The sequence below is a fragment of the Populus trichocarpa genome, chromosome 7 (genome assembly GCF_000002775.5).
Source record: "Populus trichocarpa isolate Nisqually-1 chromosome 7, P.trichocarpa_v4.1, whole genome shotgun sequence".
In the NCBI taxonomy this organism is placed as follows: domain Eukaryota; kingdom Viridiplantae; phylum Streptophyta; class Magnoliopsida; order Malpighiales; family Salicaceae; genus Populus; species Populus trichocarpa.
In genome coordinates, this window is record NC_037291.2 from 13,021,506 (window position 1) to 13,041,265 (window position 19,760).

General features: G+C 33.8%; 2 protein-coding genes across 7 annotated transcripts; one reads left to right on the plus strand and one right to left on the minus strand.

The window, feature by feature from the left end:
* Positions 1 to 5,318: 5,318 nt before the first annotated feature.
* On the plus strand, positions 5,319 to 12,922 carry LOC7477689 (zinc finger CCCH domain-containing protein 38). Of its 6 annotated transcripts, none has more exons than XR_002982892.2 (5): positions 5,319 to 5,521; positions 9,151 to 9,564; positions 10,057 to 12,340; positions 12,435 to 12,545; positions 12,640 to 12,922. XR_002982892.2 is itself a non-coding variant. In XM_024605365.2 (5 exons), exons 3-5 carry the CDS (start codon positions 9,164 to 9,166, stop codon positions 12,465 to 12,467), a joined length of 2,718 nt encoding a protein of 905 aa, XP_024461133.1. In that variant the 5' UTR covers positions 5,319 to 5,521; positions 6,760 to 7,106; positions 9,151 to 9,163; the 3' UTR covers positions 12,468 to 12,706. The 6 variants fall into 6 exon arrangements, 2 of the variants coding, with proteins under 2 accessions (XP_024461133.1, XP_002310510.2); XR_002982893.2 differs by having other exon boundaries at positions 12,708 to 12,922; XM_024605365.2 differs by adding an exon at positions 6,760 to 7,106 and having other exon boundaries at positions 12,435 to 12,706.
* A 1,351-nt stretch (positions 12,923 to 14,273) lies between these two features.
* LOC7486093 (U3 snoRNP-associated protein-like EMB2271) lies at positions 14,274 to 18,894 on the minus strand. The gene is made up of 7 exons (XM_006380311.3): positions 18,236 to 18,894; positions 17,365 to 17,707; positions 15,936 to 16,160; positions 15,463 to 15,691; positions 15,096 to 15,232; positions 14,687 to 14,752; positions 14,274 to 14,558 (listed from the first exon to the last, which is right to left on the minus strand). The coding sequence occupies exons 1-7, from the start codon at positions 18,670 to 18,672 to the stop codon at positions 14,481 to 14,483; spliced, it is 1,515 nt and encodes a 504-aa protein (XP_006380373.2). The 5' UTR covers positions 18,673 to 18,894; the 3' UTR covers positions 14,274 to 14,480.
* Between the last annotated feature and the right edge of the window lie 866 nt (positions 18,895 to 19,760).

The following is a 19,760-nucleotide window of genomic DNA, read 5'->3' on the forward strand; positions in this document are numbered from 1 at the left end:
GATGTAAAAAAACTTATTATTACTCATAAGAAACTGTTATAAAATTGTGCACATATATTTTCTCAGTAAATCAAAGTTGCATAAAAAATACCATGAAAAAAATATTACATAAAGATTTGAATTTGTTTTATAAAGTTAATGCTTAATATTTGAAAATAGGTGGACAATATCTCTTACATATCATGCCACGGAGCTTAGGAAGCTGCTTGGAATTGTGTTAAAAATTGTGTTGCATTGAATTTTGATTTTTTTATTTAAAATTAATTTCTTTATATTTTTTTATCATTTTGATGTGCCGATGTAAAAAATAATTTTTTAAAAATAAAAAAAATATTTTGATACATTTCCGAGTGAAAATCACTTTAAAAAACAATTGTCACCACACTTATAAACAACTATCTAAATTTGACTCGAACTCCATTCAAATCAAAGAACAAATCAAATTTCTTTTCTTTTGGACAAAAAAGAAGGAATCAAATTTCTTTGAGTACTTTGGTTTTTTTTCAATTTCATCATTCGATTTTATTCTTCAACATTTAATTTATTTTTAATTAGTCTTCATAATTTGTTTGTTTTGCTTCCTATCAAGTTATCGCGGTCTCAAATAAATATCATGTTATTTTGTTGATGCTTGATTTTGCGAGTTTTTTTTTTATTATCATTCAAGTTATCTTTAAATTTATCAAGTTAATCTAGTCACAATTTAAGTTTTTCTCTACGGCAACACCTATTTTGTTTTCATGTTAAAAAAAATGATATGGCTAAAAGCGTAGTATGGGAACAACGATCCAGTGATAAGCAAAACATCATAGGTTGATCTAACTTGCAAAAAATAAAAATTTAAATCTAAATCGTCCAAAAAATTCTTTTCTTTAGAGGTTCACAGATCTAACTTGCAAGTTCAATATTATCCCATCATAAATTGGACCAAGAACATTGTTTCACTTTCAAATTCACGACCTCCCCCTTGATTGGAGTGGAGGCACCAACAATACAACAAAATTAAATTTTACTGAGAAATAATTAAAAGTTTTGCCAGCATTTTTAAAGGAATGCTATTTTAGGTATATACTATAATAATATTTCAAGCATTTGTCTTTGTTGAGAGGTATACTGGATAGGTGGCCAATACTATTACGGGAGCCGTGCCCAACTTTTTTCAATATTAAAAAAAGTATATTCAAGCAATGATAATTTAGGATAATCTAGGTTAAATTAACTCAAACACGGTTTGGGATATGAAACTGAAAGAACTTGTAAAAAAAAAAATGTGTAAAGTTCAAGGCCTAATATCTTAATGTTAAAAATAAAAACAAAAAAAAACTTTAAAAAATACAACAGTGAAAAAAAAAACTCTGAATCAACTTGAGGTAACTTGATGAACCAACAACCAACTATAAGATATCGGGATTAAAAAAAAGAATTTTAAAATGATGACCTAGTAAAAAAACCAAAGTTCAATAAAAAACTTCAAAAAAACGCCGAGCTAATCCGAGTTAACTTTATCAACCTGCTCTCGAAATAACTAAATAGTAAGAAGAGTGAAAAAAAAAAAAAACAAAGTTCAAAGGCAAATAATTTAAGGCAAAATGATGAAAATAAAAAAAAAAGTTATAAGAAAATCAAGGGAAAAAATCTAAGTCAACCAGGGTTCACTCGACTAACCCACCACACGTGATATGAGATCGAGATAGAAAAAAATAGACTTTAAAAAAAGAGCCAAACAAAAATGGCCCAAGTTAAATAAAAAAAACATTGTGAATGAAAATGCAAGCCGAACCAGATTAGCTTGACCAACCCACTCTCGAAATAACAAAATAGAAAGAGAAGCAAAAAAATGACAAAACTTAAGGGAAAATATTTTAATGCAAGACAATGAAATTGAAAAAAAAAGTCATAAGAAATTGAGGAAAAAAAACCGAGTCAATCAAGGTTAATTCAACTGACCCACCACTCGTGACATGAGATTAAGATAAAAAAAAAAGTAGACTTCCAAAAAAAGAACCTAGCAAAAAAGACCAAAGTTAAATAAAAAAACATTGAGTAAGAAAATAAAAACTAACCCGGGTTAGCTTGATTAACTCGCATTCGGGATAACCCATTATAAAGAAAAGTGAAAACATCACAAACTTTAAGAGCTGATAATTTAATGCAAATGTATGAAATTGTTAAAAAAAATCAATTTCATAAAAAGAATTGAGGGGAAAACATCGAGACAACTATGATTAACTTAATTAACCTATTACCTAGGATATAAGATCGTGATAACTCAATAAAAAAAAAATCGCAAAAAAGAATGAAGCTAAAGGTATAATAACGAATTTGAAAAAAATAATCAATTTTCAATAAACAAAAAAACTTCCATGTTGGAAGGTAACCACGAACAAATAACAAAGTAAAATATCTAAACGTAAAACAATTTAAAACCCAATCATGATATAAAAAAATGAAAGAAAATAATTAGTAACCAAATTGGAAAACATAAAAAACTAAGAAAATGATAAAAAAAAATGGTTATTGAAATTTGAAAGAATAAGGACCAAAACTGTATAAAAATCCAAGTGAAGTTAAATGTTGAGGGACAGAATAAATAAAAAAAGATAAATCAGGAAAAGGATAAGAATATATAAATCAAAAGAATGTGGACAAAAAATGAATTAAAAAACAAATGCTATAAAATTTAAAGGGATGAAATTGCAAAAAATAATAATCAAGAAAAATATAAAGCATGGAAATAGAGCAATTAAAAGTAGAGGGACCAAATCGAATAAAAAATCAAATAGAATAAAATGCCTAGGGATGAAATTAAAAAAAATCTAAACTTCGGTATCAAAAGCTAAATAAACAGTAATTAAAATAAGAAGGACCAAAACGATAAGATTACAAACCAGAGGACACAATTGTTTCTTTTTTAAATTCAGGTGTGTTTTTCTAGAAAATGAGAGGGAGAAGATAGAAGAAAAAAAAACCTTCACCGCAGCCCAACCGAATATCTTCCGAAAGAAGCACCACAACTCTGGAAAGAGGACAATGCGCTGCTCCCAACGCCATGATGGAAGCAGGACTTTGGCCACCCCACGATCCCTCATGCGGCACTTGAATGGCGCGAAGGCCATGGCGTGCTACGTCAACAACTTTGTTTTTTAATAATATCTAAAAACTTAACATTACCAAGCCGCCCCTAACAAAACCTTAAAATAACAACAAAACTAGTAAAAAAAGATCAAAATACCCTCGCAAATAGCTTTTTTTTTTAAAAATTGCAAGGTTAATTTCGCTATTGTACTGTTTAAAAAAGAAAAAGACGAAAAAGCCCCTCTATGCATGTATATTTATTTCTCATTCAAGGTATGGCTGTAACTCAGCTGTTCATTTTTTAATAAAAAGGTAAAAGAGCCCCTCATCCAAAGATTTTTTTTTTTGCTTTTTATGGCAAAATAATCATTTCTCTGTAACAAGAAAAACATGTCCGGATCCTTTTTTACCATTCAATTTTGCAATGACGAATGTATATCATAAAAAGAGACATTTCCTCACCCAATTCCATGCTTAATCAATTTTTTTTTGGAAATGATAAAATCATATTTATATTGTTTCAATTTATAGTTTTTTGTGTTTCGAGCTATGGCTAAAAAAAAAAAAAAACTAAGCTCATTTAGTTTTTTTTATTTAAAAAAATAGTGAATAAGGGGGGTGGCTGAACGCATGCTCTTTACAATTTAGCTACAGAGTCACAACGGTGGAGAAGTTCATGATCAATGGGTCGGGTTCACTCTGTAATCTTGAACTAGCCTTTTGCAAACAGGTGTAGTCTATTGGGCTTCTGTTTTGCTCCAAGCTGTAACAAGCCTAGGCCCCATGCCACTCAATTGGGCCTGTGGCCTCCATCAATGAAATTTCTTGTTTGCTTTGGAGAATAAGATAGTTTTTAAATTAATATTTTTTTATTTTAAAAAAATTATTTTTTATATTAGCAATTAAAACAATAATATTTTTTTAAATTCAAAATTTGCCTAACCCCATTTGAAAAACAGAATTTAGAATTTTTCTTTTTCCAACCTTCTTCATGAGTGAATATTTTAAATCTAATACTTGACTTCAAACAAATATCAATGGAGTTTGGAATTCTAGTATTTTTGGTGTATACCATTTTTTCATGTTCATATGCAGTCCACTAGTTAAAATTAATTTTTCATATTGATTATTGTTTTCATTTTTTCATATATTTAGAGGGAGTGTGAGAAAATCCTTTCATAAATATATTAATCAACGAGCTAGATACTTGACTAAAAAAAAAAAAACAAGAATACCAATTATAATCTAAATTATACTTTTAGGAAAGGTTTAATTAAAATTCTAAACTTACAACTCTAAATTGAAATTAGGGGTGATAAAAAACTGAAAAACCAAAAAAATTGAGAAAATCAGAAAAAAATAACCGAAAAAACCGAATCATAAAAAAAAATTAATTAAACTAATTAAAATTTTAAAAAAACCGACCGGTGAGGTTCGCTTTTGGTTTTATAAACCTAAAACCGAACCAAACAAAAAAAAAACCGGAAAAATTAGTTAAAATGAAAAATTTTTATTCTAACAAATATATTCATGTGTAACATTTTTTTTTATATTGAGTGATTTATAGGCATTCAGATGATATTTAATATTGCAATCCACCTATATTTTTGAAAAATTTTGATTTTTTTTAATTTTTTTAATTTTAATATGCTAATATCAAAAATAAATTTTAAAAAATAATAAAAAATATTATTTTAATACATTTAAAAATAAAAAAATATTTTAATAAATAATCTCTATTAAACTCCAGAACAACATTCAGTCATTAACCGTTGGTAAGCCAAAATTAATTTTTAAGATATAATTTTATAGACAAACCTTGAACGTACTCCCAAATTATTTGAGTAATATGAATTGAAAATCCAAAGTATTTTTTATATCAATTTCACCTGATAATTTCATAGTTAAGAATTTCTAAATGAAAAGCGTTAAGTTTTTCACAAAACGAAAATTTTTAAATACAATTTAGATGAAAAAATTTAAAAAATAACGACATCCTTAATTAAGAATTTCTAAGAATTTGAGGGTAAAATTAATATAAAAAATAGTTTGGGTGCAAAGTTTCAACTATCTATATAGTTGAAGGGCATTTTTGAGTTTTGCCCTAATTTATATTTAATAAAAAAATAAAAAAGAAAACTAGGAAACTTAAAAAATTAAATATCATGAAACATAGTAGGGCTTAGCAAGCAAGTGGGTCCTACTAAGAACCAAAAAAGAAAAAGAAAAAGAAAAGAAAAATCTAGCAAAAGATACTCTCTCTCTTGGTATTTAGAAGTAGAACTCGCAAGTCTTCGCTTGTTTGCCTCTCCCTTTCTGCTAATTTAATGGCAAAGTAAAATCACACTCTTTACTCCTTCGCTCACTCCATTCAGTTGTCGAATCATTCCAGTTTTCGCACTCTCTCTTAGCCTCTCCTGCATGGTTTTCTCTCTTTAATTTCCATGTAAGTACTCTCTTCTTCTATCTTTTATGAAGTTTCTCTCTTTATATGCTTCTGTTTTCTAGTTTTTTAGGGTTTTGTGTTAATTCTTCTTAGTGGTTTTTTCTTAAGTTTTGATTTTGAGCTGATATTGTAGAGAAGTTTATGAACCTAATGATTAGGGTTCGTTTAGGGTTTATTGCCATTCTGATGCTTTAATTTGGGTTTTCTCTGTTTATTTCATTGATTACATTTTTGGGGTTGTTTCTAGCTCATGGGTTTTGATATTTTTTAGTCTTTCTATGCAAAAGCTTGATTTTTTTGAGTCTCTCTTTGGAAAAGCTTAAAACTTTTCATTTACTGTAAACTTTAATTGGTTTTTGGATTCTGATTTTATAGATTTGAAAAGCAAATGTTTTACTTGTTTACGGACTAAGCATGCTTCTGAGGGGTTTTCTTTGCCTGGGGCTCAAAATTTTTAGTAAGGAAAATTTTGGGTTTTAAGTGTAGATTGGGACTTGATAGGATTTTCAATTTCAAGTAAATAGGTTTGTATCGATGATAGAGAACAGTGGTTTTTGTTTTATGGAGTATTGATGTGGAAGTTAGTGTATAAGGTTGTTTAGGATTCATTTGTACAGATGTATGTAAGAAATAAATTTTCAACACTTGAGTAAACAACTGCTAGAATCTATTTCTTTAGAAATTTTTTTCTTCCAAGTTCTTAAATTAGTTTAGATAATTGTATAGTCAAACTTTAGGGATGCTGCATGGCGATTAAACTTTAATAATGACTTAGCAATGCTTTTTCTCTCTGCAATGAATTGGGAAGAGTGCTTCATTCGTGAATTTATTCTGTGATTTTCATGTTTTATTAGTCACAGCCAATAATTTAATGTAATTCATATATCTATTGTTCAACTTTGCTTTCTATTCTAATTTTTGCACAATGAATCATCTGATATGATTGTTGAATGATTTACAGGATTTGATTGTTGTGTTAAATATGCATCTAATTAACATCTGGTGCGTGCTTAGTGTACCTATTATGACATCAGTGCTATATTCAGTATAGTTAGGTACTAAAATCAGATGATACATCCTTTTCCTTCAGTCTTTAGGTTCTATCCTTTTTTCTAGGCTAACTGCGTACACACTAGCAGACCGCTACTAGGGTATCATACCCATATGTGCTCTAGTTCTATGTATCTCCATAGAAAACATTTACCTGATTGCTAATATCAGATATAATGTTTATGCAGTAACTCACGAGGTCAATGCGTGGAGGGATTTCCAAATTGTTCAAAAGTAACTGATGCAATTAGTTTTGTAATGGATTTCAATCCTTCCACAAGTGCAACATTGAATTTTAGCAAAAATTAATGGATCTTGGTCGATTTGTTTGATTGGAGACCATTCAAAAGGGTTTGAGATAGCATTGTAAATTTTCATCATAGTTCAAGAGTTCGTCAAAGAATCCATCTACAAAAGTAATAATCTTTGATGTCTTGAGGTCCGATGTCCATTGATGTTGTGTCGTGCAGAAGGATTAAGGGAATTAAAGTTGTAACCTTGTTATCCATATGCAAGCTACTGTGCTAAATTGATGGTTAGTGATCCATCACTGATCATCAGCAAGGCCACATTTGATTGTGGCAAATGTTGAGTGCAACATCAATGTCATATTTTTATTAGCTGTAAAGGTGTAAAGAGCTTGCAATTTACACGACATGATATTTCTATATATAAAGCTGTTTGTTTGTAGGTGATTTGCCACATGGCAAACAGGAGGTTTTTTCTTTCTTTTCTCTCTCTCTATACATTATGTGATGATATGAGATGTTTCGATCATCAATTATTTGTTGTTTCAGAAAAATGGCTCATGCTTTTATGTTCCTGAACTTCCTATTTTATATATAAACTGACATGTTCAGTCCATGCAATGTTATCTTGTTACAGCTTTATAAGATCTTTTTTTTTAATAGAGGAAATCTATGAATCATATTTCTGATGACTCTAGAGCGCTATTGTAAAGCTGATTAAAATTGCGCGATCATAGTTGTCTATATCACTTATGAGATTTAGCCAATCTTTGAACAAATGACAAATCGAAAGGATGATGTTTTGACAGTAAGAAATATCTATCCTATCAAAATCCTGTGGGATGTAATTTGGGATGCATATCCTCTCCTTCATGGGATATGGCCTGGTTGCATTCAAGTGGAGTCCATCTTATGTTTGCAAATGCAGGGGTGAGCACCCATTTCAAACCTGCATGCTAAGGCCCAAACAAACTCAACTCCCCTCCAAAAAAATAAAATAGTGCACATGTTGCTTGATCCCATTCTTATTTGAGCAAGGTAGTGACTGTTTTTTAGCAAATTCTTAAATGATTTTCAATGCTGTTGGTTAGATTGTTCTAACTCTGTGGATGTATATGAATTAGTGGAAGCTGTATAGAATGTTGAGTGGCATTAATTAAAGGAACTTCTTTCGTTGTTTATTTATGTGTGTAATGGGTGGGTTTGCTATTTTATTAATGCCACCCACTCTTCTTTTTTTGCTCTGTTTATAATATTCTTGTAATTTGTTTGTGTTTGGGTTCAAAAGGAAATATATTTGATTGAGACTACTTTCTTGACGTGTTGGGAGTATTGATTTTTGAACCTGCATGTGAAATGGAAAATCTTGTTAGGATTCACTCGCTTTATATTCCTTTTCTTTTATCTGTGGGGTGTTTAGTTTATGTTATTTTTCTTTTATTTTTGAGGAGCGTTTAGTTTGTCCAGTTAGTCCAAAAACAAAAAAAATCCAATAGATTTTTCACTTGAACTTAATAAAACCAGGTTTCAATCAAACTAGCAAACTATTCAATAGAAATGTTGATCTCAATTGAATTAGGGAACTAGGGTATGTTATGATCGAATGTTTTGGGAGTTATTGGAATATGTTTGGGATCCACTAAGTAATTAGGAAATTTGAATTTTGAAGCTAATAATATGATTTTAGAGATCAGATAAGATATGGGAGGTTGGTTTGTTTGTTTTTTTTTTATCATCATCATCATCATCATCATCATCGTTGTTTTCTCTTTTAAGTTCTTGTAGTTTGCTGAATCAATAAGATATGGATTAAGGAGTTGTCATATTCCTCTCCTTTTTATTTACTGATGAGCTTCCTATCTGCTTTTGGTTAAGTTATGTGAGATTTGTTTAATTTTACTTGCTGGAAGTGAGGTCAATTATTGCATTCTCCTCTGATTTTGTGTATTTAAAAAGAAGGGCAGGGGATGAGGGTTAAGCTATGTGCTTTTTACGACTATAGCTATTCTATTTGCTTTTTACGACTATATCTATTCTATTAATGTTTCGATAGCATGGAATTATTCAATATGTTAGCCACATCTCAATTATATAAAACATGAATCCTGTTTAAATTAATATGCTCCTTCTCTGTTCATTGGTCAGGTTGTTAACTTTTATAGCATGATATTATTAGTTTTTGTTAGCTACATCTACAATTTGAAATATGGATCCTGCTAGTGATTGGATATTTTCATGCAACTTGAGAAAAAAAAAGAAGAGAAAGTAAATAGACAAGGATATATTCAATATCATCAAGATTTATGGACCTGTGGTTTTCCCTGCTCCCAGATACTCCAGTTGAATGAAAGAAGGTGGTGCTACTTCTGTCAGAATGAGTGGGAGTGGCCGAAAACGCAGTTCAAAATGGGATTTGAAAGAAGGGCCTCGAATGTCATTTGAAGATGTGGAAGACAATACTTGGCCTGGGAAAGCAGGAATATCTTTTCGTGACAAAGAATCACGACGTGATTGGCTCCCACCTGAAGCTGCTGGTGGCACTCGCTCCAAGTGGTCAGCAATGGAACCGTTGCCTGGAAGAAGAAGCTCTCGCAGGGATGATAATATTGATGAAGACCGTAGCAGAACTTTGAAAGCCACTTATGAAGATGAGAGTTATGGAACTAGAATGTCTCCTGGTCTCGATGAATGGAGACAGAAAAGTTTTCGAAACTCTCCCAAGAATGAATATAAAAGAACAAGAAGGTTTGATTATCTGCTCAGCACCCTTTCTGATACAGCTATTTGCATTCTTGTCATTGTCCTGTTTTTCAGTCAACTCTTGCTATATCTATCTGGTGCCTAGCCGCAATGGAACCTGCATATTATGCAATAGTAATGATAGTCTTCAAATAACTTCTATATCACGAAAGAGTCAAGAATCACATACTTTAAGTTCTGTAGACTCTTTTACTGGACATGCAATGCTATACTGGCTGCTTGAAAATTTGGATTTCTTCTAGTTACTGCAAATTTTCTTGTTAGTTTATGTGTTTTGGTGTTTCTGTTTCATGCTTTTCATGTACCAGGTGCTCTTCACAATATGTAACGAGTTCGTTACCTGTTAGAAACTGCTTTACCTCAATCAACTCTGCACACAACATTTCTATTGGTCTCCTTGGTTTTTTACTGTCAAAGTTGATTAAGCTGGTTGGCATTGTTTGTCTTGTCCTGTCCCTGATTTGTTTGCAAAAGCAGGAGCCAGAGCCGGAGCCGGAGCCGGAGCCGGAGCCCAGTCCATGGCTTTGGGCATGAAAGAACTAGAAGCATATCAAGTGTATCAGCTCAATTATGTAAGGATTTTGTTGCTGGGAGATGCAGGAGAGGCAGTCATTGCCCGTTTCTTCACCAAGATACTCAGACGTGTGAGGATGACTGGGAAAGAAGACCCAGGAAAGCTTCAGCTTCAAAATATCCTATCTCCCATGATTCTAAGCAGTACCCAATGGGGAGTGGAAGATCTGCTGATTGCTGTAATGAGTTTCTAAAAGGAAGCTGTAGAAGGGGTGAATCCTGCAGGTATGCTCATCATGGTGCTTCTGATCCATCTAGTAGGGGGTCCGCAAATGATGGTATTAGAGAAAGAGATAATGACCGAAGGCATAGATATGCATCTCCAGAGAGACGTGCTGAGCGTGAAACCCGCAGAGCAGCTGATATTCCCTGCAAATTTTTTGCTGCAGGTAATTGCCGGAATGGAAAATATTGCAGGTTTTCTCATAATGATCAGACACCAAGTCCTGACAAAAGATCACGAGATGGTAGGTGGCCACCAAGCCAAAACTCAGATGATGTGGAAAAATCATGGAATGATCCAAAATGGAGTGAGAGTCATACTTCAGATGCAGCAAAATTGAGTGAAAATAAAAATGAAAAATTGGATGCACCTGAATTGAGGCTCTCTGTACGGTGTATGGAGGATGGATGGGGCCATAATTTGGTCGAGAACAAGACACACAATAATCCTCCAACAAATGAAGTGGTTGAGATCGACAAAAAGGAAGCCCTCCCATTGAAGACAGAAAATGCTGGTGATAACTCTAACGTATCTGAACAGAGAGCTCCTGAGAATTGGCTTGGTGATATGGAAATGTCTCCTGATTGGAACTACAGACTGCAACCTTCCAACCATATCAACAAAGGAGAGCATGCTTCTTTATCCAGCTGTGAACTTCAGGATGGTTCAGGCCGGGCACGTGATACCGCTGCAATCATGCCACCAATTTCAAATGAAACATCTTCCATTCAACAGGGATACAATTTAAAGGAGATTGGTGGTAGTGCTTTGCCACATGATGATGGTGTGACTGGAAAAACTGCCGGTTCTTACATTGACATTTCTACGAATGCTCTCGCAACACAAAGCTTCAATAAAAATGGCCTGAGTTCAATTGCTTCACCTATTCCAAACTTGAATGCTGTTGGACATATTCAAGAAGCAATCTTGACCAACCCTCCAAGAGGAGGGACAATGACGGCTCCTCAAAATCAGACACTGGTTCAGGACAGAAAAATGATCAACATTCCCGATATTGGGAATGTAAATGCACCACTTGTGAATTTGGGAATTCCAATGGCTCAAAACATGGCTAGTAATGAACATTTGACTCAGCTTACCAGCCTTTCTGTCTCTCTGGCCCAGTTCCTTGCGAATGGACAGCAGCTTCCGCAACTTTATGCTGCTCGTAATTCGCATAATGACACCTTTGCCAACTCAGAGGGCACTGTCAAACCAGATTCTATGGTGACCATTCAGCCCCGGAAGCAATATGATCCTATATGTGACAGCGTGGAGCCTGGGAAGCATCATGTCAATACTAATCCTCCAGATCAGAAACTAGAATTACTATCCAAAAACTTGTCCCCGTCATCCCTTTCTGCTGGACTGATTGGTGGTGATTTTAACAAGTTTCACTCTGAGCAAGAGTTCATTGATAAGAGCTCCCAGTTAAATCAGCCGGGTCCAGGTGTGAGTTCTGAAGTTAACAAGGAAAACAATGGAGTGGGGTCTGAGGAAAGCAATAAAGTACAAGAGCAGGATAAGGGTGCACAAGAGAATGGTCCCTTGGAGAACAGTGATGGTGATGGCAAAGCTGATGAGAGCAAGAAAAATAAGGATGCAAAGGGAAGTCGTGCATTTAAGTTTGCGCTGGTGGAGTTCGTTAAGGATCTACTGAAACCTGCATGGAAGGAAGGTCAAATGAGCAAAGACGCTTACAAGAACATAGTTAAGAAAGTGGTTGACAAAGTTACTGGAACTATGCAGAGTGCAAGTATTCCTACAACGCAAGAAAAAATTGAACAATACCTGTTGGTTTCAAAACCAAAGCTGACCAAACTTGTACAGGTGAGTGCTGGTGTGCTTATTCGCGTTGTATTTGATTTTGAAAGGGATGTGAATTTGATTACAAAATCAGAGCTCTTTTCTTACCTGAATTCTCCTAGTGCTTCTCAGACCTCGTGGTGCAAATTTATGATGCTGGTGGGGCAAAAAGCTGTTTCATTTTACTATATTTTTTGCAGACTGTCTTCGTGATTTTGTTATTGTATTTATTTATTCACTGATCTTGTTGCAGGCATATGTGGAGAAATTTCAGAAGGACAAATGAAAGAACAGCTGATGTTTTCTATTCATTTTTTGCTGTCATATAGCAAGCTGTTTATTTTGTGCGTATGATTCTACTATGGTAAGGCAGCTTCTAGAATGAAATATTCTTCTTAACCTGTTTTTTACTACTAGTTGAAATCAAGGTTAGCTAAACCTTTAACTCTTACATGCAGAATATCTTTCTGTTTGGAATTTTAAAATGCCTCATACATGGAAGTTTACCATGTGGATTTAACTGCAGATTCTAAGATGCCACCTGATCCAGGGCATTTTATGCCGTTATCTGAGTACGGTGCACTGTTGTTACCTGACAGGAATTGCATGAGCTTTTTTATTCATAGCAAATTGTCCTAAAATCTTGGCTTTTAGCATGCTCATCATCTGCACTGTGTTTTGACACTTCACCTTGTCAAGTTTGGCTTCACAGCAATGACATCAAGTTCTTGTTGCTATTTATTTGTGTGCCTAACCTCTTCCTTCCATCCATATTACTACTGCACATTCAGAATTCGCTCCGCATCGTTTTTCCTGAAAAAAGGTTTGCAGTTTTGATCGGGATTCCATATTTCGATTAAGGTTCATTTCGTAATCTGCATAACACACGGCGGGAAAGAGCAAATCTTAAAAACCTCTACTAGGAATTCTGAAAACTGACCGGTTTTGGTTTTTTTTTTCGTTCCTGCAAAATCTTTATTCTTTGTTTTTGGCTAGAGATTCATGTAATAAAAAAAAAATTAATAATTTGAAAGCATGCCCCACAAATCTAATTTAAGACAGATTTCTATTGAAAAGTTAGCAGTCAATGGCCCCGTATCAAGGTAGCGAAGCCTAGAACAGACGAGGAAACAAAAAATTAAATTCAAGAGGGTATTTTAAACAATGCATTTATAAATGGAGCCTTAGAGTGTTATTTTCTATAAAAATATTTATAACAGTGTATTAAACCAAAGAGAAACCCTAAGAATGAAGTGGATTGGACCAGTATGGTGTTTTTGCTTTTGTTCTTTTTCAAGAACGAAAATGTATTTGTGAAGTTACGCAAATCAGTATCCCGTACTTCTTGATATAAATAGTTTTCCTTCATCTGAAAATTTTACCATATTTCTTGACATGAAGTGTGTATATAATTTTACCTTTTTTTTTTCTTTAATTACCGTGGATTAATGAAGGAGGGACCCAAATTTTGCGATCTCACTTCCCTGCACAAGTTCATTGATCACTTGAATTTTGCTAATCCCCTGCCGTAAGTATAAATTAGTGAGATATAAAAATCGAAATGCTAATTACACTGGTTTAATGCAGTATAAATTAGTAAGGTAAAGTTAGAGGAAAAAAAAGGAAATTCTTCTGTAGAATATTTTTCCATTTTGCTCGATTAAGAGTATGAATCATGGGAATTGTTAATAATTAAATATTTCCTCTTCTTGTATCACAAGGATATTTTTTTTTTTTGAAAAACAAAATTCTACAAGCAAATCAATGAAGAGTTTGAAAAAGACCACGCACCGAGGAGACAATGGAGTAGTTGATTATAACCAAAGGAAAATGAGCTCAAAACTAGGAAAAACAACTCCCATTAATAAGCCAGGCAGGGAACCTTGAGAAGCACCATTAATTACAACAAGGATGGACCTTTTTCAACACCAAAAATCAGAAAATAATTTTCTTTTTATTGTTATCTACGTAGAAAACTACTGAAAACTAACTCAATTTCTTGGAAATTTCTTTTCTTGTCAGAATATTTTTCAGACAAGTTATTTCTGCAAAATAAATTCAAGCTATTTAACAGAAGCACTTCAAACAGGTATTGTATATAACAATTGTTTGCAAAATCATTGCTCGTATTGCCTCATTTCCTTCAAAATGAAAATATCATCCGAGAAAATTTAAAGGAGAGAATTCACTTGCAGGGTATGAACCATTAAATTTGAACAAAATTGAGTTACAAGAACCGGAATATTCATTCACTTTCTCAAATAATCATTACGGAAATGGATCAAATCCTTTTTCTACCCTACAAAAGCTTCAACCGCTGAATTGCAACTCCGTTTCGAGCGGCAGAATTGTGTCCCCATCTTCCTAGGCGAGGTTCCTGAAGCAAAAGTAACTTGAAACGTTACAAGATTGTATAATCAAACATCATAAACATGGTAAAAAAAAAATTCTAAAAAAAAGAACGATCTTTAGTCTATTTTCCTTCTCCGAATGCAAACAAATTACCTGTCCAACCCCAGCGACAAGGAATTTTCCAGATTTTGCAAAAGCCAGGGAATTTACAAATCCAATCTGCATTACACAATAGGTTGGTAAGCAATGAATTGCACAGTACATTTGTAACTGGAGAGGAGAGGAGAGCAGAGAACAGAAAAAGGGGAAAGCAATGCTGGCGGGTAGAAGGTGAACAAATACAAATCCAATAATTCCATTTGATAAACATTAAAAAACGAGGCATAAATCTTTTAGTATCTTTATCAATCTCTTCCAATCACAAGCTAAACAGCAGTTCCAATCATGAGAGATGATTACTAACATTTATCTCAGTTAATTCAGCGTATTTCCATGTCATTACTAACATAACCAAAGAGTAATCAAAGATGTTATTCAGTTGCATAGTGCAGGGCACACTCACCAATGGAAGATCATACAAGGGCCGAATGCCTTTGCCAGCACCTTCAATAGCCCATAAGTGGACAGAGCCATTCCCAGCTCCAGAGGCAGCAAGGTCACTGCCTCTACATACACCAACTGAACTTACCCAGGAAGATGCTGCATAACAACAATAGTTTCCAGGTCAGTAGAGGACAAATCAATCTGAAAATTCTAAGCAGATAGACAAACAGCAAGATTTAATTAGCACAGGTTAGGTGTTCATCCACCAAACACAATGCAACCTAAGAAATCAGGTAGTGACACCAAATAATATTTCAAATCGACATTCATATTCTATTTTCCCCAAAGAAACAGCAAAAGGACAGCTAGGAGTTTCATTTATTTACCAATATGACCATTGTAATTTCTTCCTCTATCCTTCAGTTCACCATTATTGACATCAGTCGACAAAGCATGAGCATTCTTAACAATGTACACAGGCTTCTTCTTTTGTACGCCCCAAAGTGCAATATTTCCATCATCTGATCCAGATAGAAATTCGCTGTTGTCAATAAAACAGCAACACTCCAAAGATGATGTCGAAGAACGAAATATCAGCCTTGACTCATCATGGACCTATTCACAGAAAATGAAAAAGGTAAGTACAATTGAAAAAATACATGAAACAAGAGCATATACAAAAATTCATGCCATCTCATAAATTTAGTAAAATGAAATTGGAGAATTTGAATAGGTGTGCCATAACTTCAAAAGAGAGAGTCCTTGCAAATTAATTTTCAGACATAAACTTAGCTTTGTGCAACTAGTAAAGCCTTCTTTAATACGGGTCAAGTGAATGTCAAAACATTATTTTATATACCTTAAACAATTGCATGCTCCGATCACGCCCAACAGCCAGCACTCGTTCTTGCCACAAACAATCGATTGCTAACACTTCACTTTGGTGACCAAACAATGTGTTCATGTAAGCTCTATCTTCTACATTCCATATCTTGATTGATCGATCAAATGAACCAGAAAAAAGTTCTGAACTCCCTTGCCTAAAAGTCAAACATGAGACAGGACCTTTATGACCTGGGAAGGCCTGTAAAATACATAATAACGGAAAATAGCAAGTGAGAGACAGCAGAAAGCTCAGCAATTTATAATGCATTCAGAAGATAAGCACACAGGTGAAAAGAGATGCTTTTATGAAATCAAAATCCACTCTATGGTGCATATCTAATCAAAGTCAATCATGCATGCATGCATATGTATATGGCTTTGAAGATTTATCTGAACGAAACATTTTCTTGATGTTCCTCAAGATGGATGATTTTTGGGGTGTTTGCGTGTGAACTTTTTCTCAGATTGAGAAGAATTGGGATTTAACTTTTTTTTGTTTCCAAAGTGACAATGCTCCTACACTACCAAAGGTAAAAATATTGATTAAATTCTATCTCATATCAAGTATTAAATTATTCATTCTTCTACCAAAATTAAATGATGAACTGCTTAACAGGTATATGAAAAATTCATTCAAGTACTGCCATTTGATTTATGGTCCGCATATTTCATGTTCTTTAGCTTACTACAGTAAAAATCATACAGAAGGCTGAAAGAAAAAAAAACCAACGGGCCATGATCATTCACTTGATAATATTTAAGAGCTCTGGATGTCTGGTTGAAAATATTTTAATCTATAATGTTTTTCATAGAACTAGAGAATACGCAAATGAAGTATGGTTAAATAAACACCGACACAAGCAGTATCAACAATAATTAGTTTATAGTGTTCATTTAATGCTTTACTTTGCTGGTGATATTCTGATGCCTAACAATAGATTTAGAATTGTGTGATTCCATGGAATGGAACAATGATGTGTTGGGTACATTTTCCTTGAAGAAGTATGGATAACTGACCAATTGTTTCGTGCTAAACAATCAGTTTATAGAATTCAACATGAAAACAAAATGATTAGTACATTGCCAGGAGGTGGTCACGTAGATAACAAAACAATACTGTTGTGGTAGTTGAATTAGTAAAAAGAGGTAAACATTCAAGGCACGATGGAAAATGGTTTATAAGTTGCCATTACGGTCCCTAGACTTCAAAAGAGTGGTGGCGTGATGAGTTTGGAGATATACAAGACTGCTTTGGCAAACACAAAATTTGATCGGAAATGACTCAATATGCTAGTGATATAAATTTCTTAAATCTTGCTAATATAGCACACAGCCGAAATGCCCTTTCATTTTTCTGTAAGAATGGCATCTAATAAGAAAGAGAAAAAAAAATTTATATCTACCTGAATATGTTCTCGTGTACGGGTGTCCCACAAATGAACATGTCGATCCAAGCCTCCACTTGCCAAATACCGACCATCAGTGCTAACAGACAACGCCAAAACATTCCTGCTATGCTTAGTTGCTCGTCCTTCTGGATTCTTGGACCCATGGGATCTTAGTATTTCCTCATTAGGCCATTGGTATCTTTCAGCTTTTCCACTGTCTACATCCCAATGCAAAATCGTGCCATCTTTGGAAGCAGAAAAGCCCTTTGAGTCATCATCAGAAAGGCATATAGCAGTAACAGATTGCCGATGCTTCACTAGGATCTCAAATCCATCGACACTCTCTGGCTTTTGAACCCTAGGTACTCATGAATGTAAGCATTCTAAACAAAAAACACATGCATGCCATCACAATATATAATACATATAAAGATGTCTTTTAAAGTCCCCTGCTTTAAGACATTAACAGAAAAAAAGTGTACATTGGCTTTCAAAAAAACTCTCAACGCAACCATTAAATTTGATTAGCCCACATCATCTAAGTGGCACTCTAGAAAAATCCCAATTAAGCTTTAGCAAGTTAAGTAAAACAATCAATCAATAATAGAAAAAGTATACAGTTGGAGAGGTTTGTGCAAAGTTAAAAAAATTGCAAATTAAGAAACAGATCATCGAAATGCTACAAGATAACTCTTTTCAAATACCAAAAAAATGTGTGGCTGCTTGAAAACTGGCTCGAGGATTCCATTTGGCCGCAAAATCAAAACAAACGATACAAATAATAACATAGAAATAGTATAGTAAATAAAAAACCCAGAATTGTTTAATTCTTAAAATTCATAAATTGCAAATGAAAAACTGCATATACAAAAGAAAAAAATTGTACCTAGAAGCAATGGCTCTCCTCAAACGACCACTATCCTCAAGCTGTTGCTGCATCAATTTTTTAGCCACAAAAGAATCCCTCTCACCTTCCTTCTCAAACACTCTCTCCCCCTCTTCATCCTCCTCATCCTCAAGCTCCTTCTCTCTCTTTCTAAGATTCTCCACCAACTCTTTCGCAATCCGCTGCCTCTTCTCTTCCGCCGTCTCCTCCGGTTCTAATTCCTCCTCCTCCTCCTCCTCCTCCTCCCCTGATTCTCCTCCACCATTAAGCATTCCTCCGTCCAACTCCTCCTCCTCGGATTCGATAACCTCATCTTCATCCTTCTTGCGTCTTTTGCTGCTGCTGAAAAAGGGATCTCTATTCATAGAGAATTTGCTGCTGCCCCTCTTGTTTTTTCCTGGGGGGCCTCCCATCTTCCTTGGATTCTTGTTTTTCATGGTTATTGCTGATATTAATTAATTTTCAGTGCAAAATAACAGAAACCCAGAAAAGATTGATTTTTTTTAGCAGAGAAAGAAAGAATGCACGGGGGCGGGCTGGCTGGCTGGCTGAAGAGAGGTTTGAAGGGAGAATGAGCTCTTAGTAGGGTTTAACGTTGGGGGTTTTCGGTGAGAGCTGAAGAAGAACTGCCACTTGGGTCCTGTCTGGACATAAAACAGACAATTATTGTTGGACCTTTTAATATGGTCTTGTCTGGTGAATCACTGGGCTTGGGCTGCTGCAGATATATATATATATATATATATATATATATATATATATATATATATATATATATATATATATATATATATATAAAGCTAAAGCTGTAGGCCAAAAAAATTGGCGAGGATATTTTAGTTTTTTTTAGATGAAGCATTAATTATTTAAGATTTCCATGGGGGTATAATTATCTTTGAGTGCACTAAAATAATCCAATTACTCTTTATATCGTAAAATTTAAAGTTAGCTAAAAGTGCTATTATGATTATTTTATTTTAAAATATAATAAAATAATAACTTTAACCTTAAAATAAAAAAATTAAAACATAGAGAGATATTTTGGTCTTTTCATATAGGTTTCTTTGTGAATTCCAAGATCGACACTTTTCTCTTTTAAGTTTGCTAAATTATTTTTTTAATATAAAAAGTTGTTGACACTTGTGGTATACTTGCCGGCATATAAAAAACATCTGTGTATTTTGGTTGGCACGTGTGATGCCTCCCAATAACCAAGATTGCTCCTTTTCCATGTTGTTGGATGAGCCATCATTTCTCTTTATAATGGTGCAACACATGATGACCAAGATGGGGTGATTTATTGTTGGTGGATATTTTTTTTTTCTTAGCATGCAACGTTAAACCTTACCAAAAGCTCATTCTCCTCCTCCTTGAATTATCTCTTAACAAAGTTTTTTTTTTCTAGTGGTGCAATGCTTGTCAATAAAGGTTTTATTGTTTAGAGATTAAACTTCATAGTTTTTCATGTATAATATTTGTGGTACGTATGATGACGCGAGTTACGAGTTTGAAAAATTAATAATGA

Bases quoted from the DNA above. Each gene is read 5' to 3' on its own strand.
- LOC7477689 (XM_024605365.2), top strand. From the start codon at position 9,164: ATGAAAGAAGGTGGTGCTACTTCTGTCAGAATGAGTGGGAGTGGCCGA. The intron at 9,565-10,056 runs GTTTGATTATCT...TTGCAAAAGCAG, and splicing joins GAATATAAAAGAACAAGAAG to GAGCCAGAGCCGGAGCCGGA. The intron at 12,341-12,434 runs GTGGGGCAAAAA...ATCTTGTTGCAG, and splicing joins GGTGCAAATTTATGATGCTG to GCATATGTGGAGAAATTTCA.
- LOC7486093 (XM_006380311.3), bottom strand. From the start codon at position 18,672: ATGAAAAACAAGAATCCAAGGAAGATGGGAGGCCCCCCAGGAAAAAAC. The intron at 17,708-18,235 runs GTACAATTTTTT...ATGAGTACCTAG, and splicing joins AGGAGAGCCATTGCTTCTAG to GGTTCAAAAGCCAGAGAGTG. The intron at 16,161-17,364 runs GTAGATATAAAT...TGTATTTTACAG, and splicing joins GTACACGAGAACATATTCAG to GCCTTCCCAGGTCATAAAGG.